Raw genomic sequence first — 9,749 nt, forward strand, 5'->3', positions numbered from 1 at the left:
TCCAATCCTGGTGTGTGTGTTAAAACCTGAGAACACACACGTTTCTACATTGAAAACTCACATAATCAATCCTACTGCATTCTAAACTCATCAACAATCACAAAGACTCCTCAAAGTAATCAATAATCCTCTGACCTAATAACATGTAGCGTTGATGAGAATGATCAAAGGATTTCTTTAATGACCACAAGAGTCAAAGAACGAAACTTTAGCATTATAATAACTTTTCTGTGAGGTTCAAACGTGTCTCATGCGTTATAATTGCTGCTGATCACTTTGATGTTTCCAATGTTTGGACACATCAAAGCGATCAGCAGACGCCTCTGAGGAAGACTGGCAATTCACAGTCAAAACATGTCAGGAGATCAAAAGAAACTTCCTGAAAAAAAGTTGCCTGAATCAGGGTTGGGGTCAATTACATTATTCAGTTACAATTATCCAATTATCCATATATATATACAGTATATATATATATATATATATATATATATATATATATAAATTGATCCTAAAGAGAAGTGACAGGTAGTGGGAAAACTTGATCGGAAACATCATTTAATAATTATTATTAATTACGTATGTGGAAGACATGGTTCACCAGGTTTGCGTTTAATTAAATTGTAATTGACAGTTTTTATATAATTTACTGCCAATTACAGTTACAAAGTCAAATATCTGATCTGAAATTACAATTCAGTTATTACAACAGCAACAGCTGTATTTTGTTCCAATTACAATTATGCCATAGTTGTAATTAATTATCCATGACACAATTACAATTATAATTGATCCCAACCCTGGCCTGAATAAATGAAACCTTAACATATGATTCAACATGAAGAGAAAATTAACTTGCTGGAATTATTACGGGGAAGTCTTTGACAAAACTGTGTCAAATATTAGACACAAAGTAATCAACAGACGCCTCTGAGGAAGACTGGCAGTTGACAGTCGAAACATGTCAGGAGATCAAAGTAAATTTTATGAAAAGTTGTCTGAAAAAATGAAACCATAACCGTGTGTGTGTATGTTACTACGGTACATACTTTAGGTCTGACACAAACATGTGATGATAATGATGATGATGATGATGATGATGGTTTCCTATTTGATGAAGCTGTAGAGGAAGGAGCCGAGGACGAGGGCCAAGATCACACAGCAGCAGAAGATCATCATTTGTTTCTGAGACCAGAGGAAAAACAATGTTAGTTTATTATTCATATCATCAATATTATCAATATTATTAGATCCAAACCTCAGCACCACATCATCAAAGCGATAAAGCTGGAGCTAATCACATGTTCCACTTCATTTAAAGTGATCCTCCACTGTTTTTACTAATGTGTCCTAAAACCTTTGAAATGTTCTTAAGAGTAGATCTTTGTCTAACAAAACACACTATTTTGCACAATATTCATTTTTTCAACTTTTAAAACTGGGACTAGTTTTCTGTGCGTCGTCATGTTGAAATGACGTCATTGATGACGCCAATCGTCCCTTTCAGTCCATTGAGTTCTATATGAGGTGAAGCATTCAGGATCATTTAAAAGCTTTTTCAGTCAAAATGTGCATGTAAATACAGACAACCAGGATCCACTGCTGCTCATTAATGCTGACCCAAGTAAAATCTGTCTGATGCAAAGAACTGGTGTTCTAGTCAGAAATAATTTAAGGTTTGGTTTAATGGTTTAAGTCTCGATTTTTTGCTCTTCTTCTCTTCTTCATGCCGTCTACGAAACACCAGAGTTGGAACTGTCGCCCCTTGACGAGTGCTGAATGGCTCCTTTTCTTGTACAAAAATGTACAACTGCTCAATATACGAGGCAGGAAAGGTGTATTAAGTTTGTATTAAAAATATGTTTTATAATTTATTCAATGCAGTTTTTATTATTATTACTTGTATTCTGTTTGGATAAAAATAAAGCACATGTTAGAAAAAACATGATTATAATAAAACTAAATACAAAAGTAAATAATTTATTTTCCAAAAAACCATGATTATAATATACATTGCAGTAAAAAACAGTTAACCTAATGTAACTTTATTTTCTTAAATTATAAGTCTAACCCAGTATGGGTAAATCTCAGTACGTAGCAGATTTTAAGAGGAACTCAATACGATGTGAACTGTGACATCGAGAAAACACGTGGCGTTTGTTGTGGGACCTGATGATTTACACATTAAACACTGGCAAGAACATTTTCTTGCATATATGGACTTGATTTATATAGAGCTTTATCACCACTGAAACAGTCTTTACATATCAGCTCATTCACCCAATCACTCTCACATTCACACACCAGTGGGACAGGACTGACATGCAAGGCACTAGTCGACCACTGGGAGCAACTTAGGGTTCAGTGTCTTGCCCAAGGACACTTCGACACATAGTCAGGTACTGGGATCGAACCCCCAACCTCTCGATCAGAAGATGACCCTCTACCACCTGAGCCACATATATTGTATGTTGTTGACCTAAAATGGAACAATTTTGAATATAATGTACAAAAAACATTCTGATTCTAATTATATTGAAATTTTTACCTTAATTAGAACATTCAGTTGTTTTCAAAGGTTTGAATTATTCTTTAATCCATTCCACATGTTTTAAAAATACAATAGCAAGAAAAACAACATTTTTTATTATAAGGTCAAAAAACATTTTAAATAAAATGTATATGTTTTTTGGTTATGTTTTTCTTGGGGGGGGGGTCTGATTAGTGGGTGTGACTGAGTGACGTTTTGTGTGTGGTTTTTTTTTTGACTTTCATTGTCATTTTGTTCCATTTTTGTGTTGCATTAAATATATTTGCTGTCATTTTGTGTCTTTATGTTGTTATTGTGTGATTTCTAGTTGCTTTGTGTGTTTTTGTTGTGGTTTTGTGAGTTATTTTGTGAATTTTGACGTTTTGTGTGCTCGTGTTGTTGCTTTATTTTTTTTGTTGCTTTAGGTATTACTTTCGGTCATTTTGTGTAAGATCCGGTTCCTTAGTGCTGAACACTGCCCCCTGTCTGTGAGTCATGGTACAGTCTGACTCACACTGATCATTTATAGATAAATAATACATATATTACATTTATCAGACACACTGTGTCAGTGAAAGATTAATCAAACATGTTGATTCATGATATTAAGAGAGAAAGCAACAGGCTGCTCTGATTGGCTGATTCAGTGATGTCACAGGTGAAGCTGCTCTGTGACTCCTCCCACTCTGTTTACATGGATTCACACAGGAAATGTAATTCAACAATTTTGACCATAAAAATGTTTAAATCATACAGAAAACTAATGTATAGATCAGTCGGTGAACAGACTAACTTTATCTAATAATTGTTAGTATTTTACATGATGACAGGTGAGGCTCCGCCCCCTCTGACTGAACGTCAAAGAATCAGAATAACATGATCTGTAGTTCAGACAGAAAAGCAGCTCGTCGTGACGCTAATGTGACGGTTCTCACCCTGCGGGCCTCCTGCTGGAATTTGGCCGCCTTCTTGGTGTCAGCTACGGCCCTTTCTACGAAGCCCACTGATTGGTCCATGTTGCTCTCAATCCTGTCAATCATCCCACCCTGAGGACACACACACACACACACACACACACACACACACACACACACACACACACACACACACACACACACACACACACACACACACACACACTGTTAGCTGCTGTTAGTGCTATGATGCTACATATGAAATATGTAAGAAGGATAAAAGTAACTTCAAAACAAGATTAAATATTATTAGAACTACAACTGAAATATATTCTGTTAAATATTATTTTGTTATTTTATGTATATTTTATAGTGTATAATTTTACATTATATTTATACAATATACTGTATATGAATATATTTTAATTATAGTAATTACTCCTACTATGATCATTAATAATAATAATAATAATAATAATAATAATAATAATACATGTTTTTTTGTGTTCTGTATTATTAAACATTAATAGTGTCAGATTTGATCCAAAGGCTGTAATGGAGGGATGTTGATGTTCTAGAATGAACAGAATCTATTTTATTAACATGAACAATGAGCTCTTCCTCTGTTCCTCCTCAGAGTCAGTATATCCGTCCTAAAGCTCAGCAAACACCATATGTGGTGTTTATAGTGAGCAAACATCACATGGTGGTTGTTATTGTGTATTTTTACCAGATTTTTATGAATGTTAATCTTTATTTCCAGACATGGGGGTCTGACCTGCAGCTGAGGTCAGGAGTTGCTGTGAAACTGACTGTCTGTCTGTGGGAGGGGGAGGGGCTTACAGCAGCACTATGGAATATTTACGCAACATGATCAATTTGTTTTCAAAAATGTTTTTTAAAACAAAGAAATTGAATAATTTCCCACGGCACAGTGGTTGAAAAACCCTGGATTATAATGTCTGAGGACTTCTGTAACCTGGTTTATTTATTTAAAGTCCCACTAAGATGATAATGAAAGGGGGGAGGAGCCTAGTTTGTGTACCTGGTTCTCAACCAGCATGGCGATGTCCACGAACATGTCGTGGAGCTCCTTGATGCTGCTCTCCAGCCTCATGATGTCTTTATGACGAGCTTCGATCTCATTCAGGGCCTGTTGGTTGATCTTTGACTCTGTGATCTGACACATACACACACACACACACACACGCACACACACACACACACACACACATAAATACTCAATTCAAAATAATTACAGTAATGTATTTTACAGTTCAGAAAATTCAGTTAAAGCAGAAATAAAACAAAAATAAAAAAACAACAAATTACTGTAAACACAGACAAACACATTGATCCATCGTCTGTTGGGGTCTGACCACAGGATCTCATCAACATCACAAGCAACGTCTTCTCTCACTAAGCATTGGTTCCTGTAGAATGTGGTTGATGGTCATAAATACACAATCTCCAGGCAAAGTCCATATAGGATTCAGAAATAAGGAGTAACGGGGCGAGTACACAACTTTTAATGGATGATGGTTGGTGAAGCAGTTGTGGACCAGAACAGCCTGGTGGAAACCAGACAACAACAAACCTGGGCTGCTCTGGTCTATCCTGTACCACTGCATCATGAGGTACGGTAACGTGATATGGTACAGCACTGTAAGTACTCTAGATACAGTCTGAGTAGAGTAGAGCGTTGAAGACATACCTGTGTTCCAGTAAAAATGTCCTCAATATAGATGAACCTGAACTGGTTTAGATTAGGATGGACTCTGTCCATGGTTTATCACACCCTGAAATATTAGTGCTTACATGGCCTCTTCAACCATGTCTGTCTGTCTGTTATAATTATGAAGAGAGAAAAAGAAATGAGTCAGATTAATTTTTTTGTTTCATAACGTGAATTATGTTTTTTTAATGCTGGGCTACCGACTCTGAACGCCCTGACATTGTTGTTGTTGTTGTTGTTGTTGTTGTTGTTGTTGTTGTTGTTGTTGTTGTTGTGTCCACTAGATAAGATCACTACTCCACTACTCGATAGCTATGAATTGAAGCTAGTCGATTTCTCATTTATTTGCGAGTTAAATATTACGACGGTTGGTTTTCCTGAATCATTGGCACATACCAATATATAAATGGGGTCCAATACCCCGTACGTGTCATGGGGGCGTCATTTTTCAAATGACTACTCCTTTGTTAGTTCTCGTTAGATCAGAATCACTTTGGTATGAATACTCTATGAATGAATTTGATGAGACGCCTGGAGTCCTTTTTTTTAAATAGGGTAGGGGGCCCACCCCCATTTCTGTTAATTTTCAAATTTATGGGAACATAGTTGTGTAATATATTGTTTCTAAGATAATTCTTCGTAGATTATGATTATGACTCACACAATTTGATTAGGGGCCCAGGGGGCCCACCCCCCTTTTTTCGGCAATTTCCATTAAAGTCATTTTCTCATTTATTTGTTAGTCAAATATTGTGACAGTTGGTGGTATCGAATCATTGACATATACCAATATATGAATGGGACCCATTACTACCTATGTGCCACGTGGGGCCCCATTCTTCAAATGACTACTCCTCCGTTAATGTTTGACATGGATATTCTATGAGCGGATCTCTAGAGCCTCTTGGAGACCTTTTTGAAAGGGGAAGGGGGGGGCAGGTCCTTTTCTGGTATTTTCTAACTTTATTGGAACATAGTTGTGTGATATATCGTTTTAAAGGCAATTCAAAGTACATTACGATTTTACGTTGCACAATTTCATTTGTTTTACCCAGTGGAACCGAGTCATTTCACTAAGATCTCGGGATGGTGGTACGTGCTATTTGGCGTGGAGACGTTCCGTGGGCCTGGTCATTGTTCATCAAAACTTGTTTTTCATCTGTTTTCTTGCGATCGGGGTAGCGGTGGAACGGTGTAGCACACCCTCAGGCCTGGGTCAGATAGGATAGACAGGGTTGCGATGTGAGAAGCTCACAAAGATGTGTTTCAACCAAAGGTTTATCAAGTACCTGAAAAAAATAACTAACTAAAAGTACAATCACATTTAAAGCTGCAAGCAGCGATGAACGGGTTCTCGTAACCACACGCATGTCGGAACGTGGTGCACGTTGAGGCGTGTTGCATGTCGGGGTGTGGCAGAAATGTTAAAGTGTTGACACGTCACTGATCATTTTCAAGGATTATATCAGAAACTTTCCTACAGTGTTGTGTGTAAATATAATGTCTATGATTTCCTTTTACCAATAGGTGGCGCTATGACTATGAATGACAGTTGGTTAAACCATAAGTCTCTCGTAACTTCTCACAGCAGCACTATGGTAATATTTACACACTATTATTAATTTGTTTTGAAAAATGTTTTTTAGGCAAATAAGATGAGATTGAATAATTTCCCACCATGGTTAAAAACCCTGATTCCAGTCATGTGTATCTGTGTCCTACCCCAGCAGTGAACACTGCAGAGTTTCCTCCCTCCAACATCTCCTCCAGTTCTTCATCAGTCGTTGCTTTCCCAGCTGTGGACATTCAGCCGTTAGATCAATGATAACCTTTAAGATGGAACATGAAACAGTTTTTCACTCACTGATCTCAAGCTGTCGTGCGATTCGTCCTTTGCTTTTATCTCTGAAGTCAACTTGGGCTTCGTTGTACTTCGTCATCACCTCCACAAACTTCTTAGCTAGAATGGCGTGCTGTCAACACACGTGAAAACACTCAGTTAACCAATGAATATTTGGTGTTTTATATGGTTTCAGTTTGAAGCTTTGAAAGAGAAGTATTTGCTGACCTGGGACTTACGTATCCTGAGGTCAGCTGAGGCTCGTTCATCTGTGTTGGATTCAAGTTGGCGTTCAATACCTGAAACACAAGGACTATTAATGACTTTATATACAAACTGGAGTACCAGCTAACATGGTATGAAATATATAATAATTTATACATAGGCAACTGGCGGTTATTTCAAGAAGTTGGAAGGCATATAAAGCTCAACAAAATACACAAAATAACTCCCAAAACACAGAAATTGACAGGGAAATGCACAAAGTACACAGAAAAATACACAAAATGACTCATAAAACATAACATAACAACAAAGACAGACACAACAACCACTAAAACAAACAAAATGACAACAAAAACAACACATTATTACAGAATAGCTCCAAAGACACACAAACTGTTAAGAAAATTACACAAAATGACAAGAAAATACAGTAAACAACCCCAAAAAAGTACAAATCAAAAATGACAGAAAATACACAAAATGACAACAAGAACAGAAAAAATACACAAAATAACTCAAAAAATGCAAAAAATGACTCCCAAAACACACAAAACAACAACACAAAGGCAGAAAATGATAAAAACACAAAATGAGTTGATGACACAACTAAACCACAGACTTTTTATCCACACTGTATTAATGCTCTGATTGATCATTATTCTAAATCCTGACATAAATATTGATAATGTGGCCCTCAGATTAGATGCGATCACATTTCTGTGGCCCCTGCTGTGACACAGTGGCCCCTCCCATATCTACAGTTAATGAACACAGCTTCATCAGGTAACGGTTCTCAGTCATTGTGGGTTTGATCTCGTCTCTGTGTGATTACTGCTGTTCTTCTTTCTTTCTCTTCTTCTCTGACTCATATTTTGTGTCCTCGTTCTTCTGGTTCTCCATCTATGGTTTGAGATGTGACCAGTTTGTGATTTTCTCATGGTTTTTCCTCTACCACTGCCTGTGTCTCTGTGGGAATGGAGTTAAACACATGGAGACACTCATGGTTTAATGGAGAGGTTCTCAACCTTGGGATCATGTTATAAATGTGTTATATTTTGTAACTTTGCTCTATGCTGTACATATTATTTCAAAATAAAAAGGTTCAATTTAATTGATCTCTACTGTTTTTTGTTCTTGTAATTTGTGTTCTTTGTTCTCATTCTGTTAAAGCTCTCATCATATTTATTTGGCTTGTTGTAAATACATGTTGGGCTTCTCTGTTGACCAGGGGTTCTCAACTATTTTTTACCCTTTTTCTGCAACTACACCAAACTCACCATATTTTAACCTATTTTCATCTCTTTTTCTTGCCATATTTTTGCTCTTTTGAATACATATTTGCTACATTACTCCCATTTCTGACACAACAATTCTTATTTTTCTGTGATAGAGTGATTGGAACACATACTTCTTTATCACAAAAACATGAAGTTTGGTTCTTTTATGAATTTATCATGAGTCAACTGAAAATGTGACCAAATCTGCTGGGTCAACAATAAACACAGAGCAATGCTAATATTTGGTAGCATGTCCCTTGGCCATTTTCACTTCAATTAGGCACTTTTGGTAGCCATCACAAGGTTCTGGTTGAAACTTTGACCACTCCTCTAGACAGAGTTCAGCTAAATTTGTTGGCCTTCTGACATGGACTTGTTTCTTCAGCACTGAGTCAGGATTTTGGGAAGGCCCTTCTAAAACTGATTTAGCCATTCCAGGACCACTTTTGATGTGTGTTTGGGGTCACTGTTCTGTTGGAACACCCAACTGGGCCCAAGACCCAACCTTTGGGCTGATGATTGTAGGTTCGCCTGAAGAATTTGAAGGTAATCCTCCTTCATGATCCCATTTACTCTCTGTAAAGCACCAGTTCCATTGGCAGCAAAACAGCCTCAGAGCATAATACTACCACCACCATGCTTGACGGTAGGCATGGTGTTCTTGGGGTTAAACGCCTCACCTTTTCTCCTCCAAACACTTTGCTGGTCCATTTTGGTTTCATCTGACCACATAACTTTCCTCATGAAGGTCTTATCTTTGTCCATGTGATCAGCAGCAAACTTTGCAGCCTTAGGGTGCCGCCTCTGGAGCTTTCATCTCTTTTTACTACTTTTTCTGTCTGTTTTTGTCCACTTTAATTTGTAATTTTTATCCAATTTCTGTGGTTTTTAAAATCCCATTTCACCGCCTTTTCCACCATTTTTGGTCACTTTGAACCATTTTATTAGTGATTAAAACCAGGATTTCTATTTTTAAGATGACTATAATAATAAAGATGTCCCGATCCGATCACGTGGTTTCAGACTCGATCAGAATCGGACGTTAACTCCTGATCAGTACTGGGATATATATGTATATTTATTATCATTATAGGGTGGGCGGTATACTGGTTCATATCAGTGTTTGTGTGATTTATGTGTGCACGTGTATGTTAGTGTGTGAGAATAGACCATCCTAAGTCAATCTACTACAGTATGTCTATATCAGCGTCAACAACAGGACGTACAGGTG

At 37.1% G+C, this 9,749-nt stretch overlaps 1 protein-coding gene across 1 annotated transcript in view; it reads right to left on the reverse strand.

Annotated features, from left to right (window-relative positions):
- Window positions 1-1,104: 1,104 nt before the first annotated feature.
- Window positions 1,105-9,749, reverse strand: part of stx3a (syntaxin 3a) — a 13,849-nt gene continuing 5,204 nt past the window's right edge. The window contains exons 5-10 of the mRNA XM_028453959.1: window positions 7,245-7,315; window positions 7,041-7,149; window positions 6,899-6,972; window positions 4,487-4,621; window positions 3,463-3,573; window positions 1,105-1,182 (exon numbers count right to left, since the gene is read on the reverse strand). Of these exons, the coding sequence (XP_028309760.1) occupies window positions 1,105-1,182; window positions 3,463-3,573; window positions 4,487-4,621; window positions 6,899-6,972; window positions 7,041-7,149; window positions 7,245-7,315 (578 nt within the window). The remainder of the gene's footprint in view (window positions 1,183-3,462; window positions 3,574-4,486; window positions 4,622-6,898; window positions 6,973-7,040; window positions 7,150-7,244; window positions 7,316-9,749) is intronic.

Source organism: Gouania willdenowi, chromosome 1 (assembly GCF_900634775.1).
Source record: "Gouania willdenowi chromosome 1, fGouWil2.1, whole genome shotgun sequence".
In the NCBI taxonomy this organism is placed as follows: Eukaryota; Metazoa; Chordata; class Actinopteri; order Blenniiformes; family Gobiesocidae; genus Gouania; species Gouania willdenowi.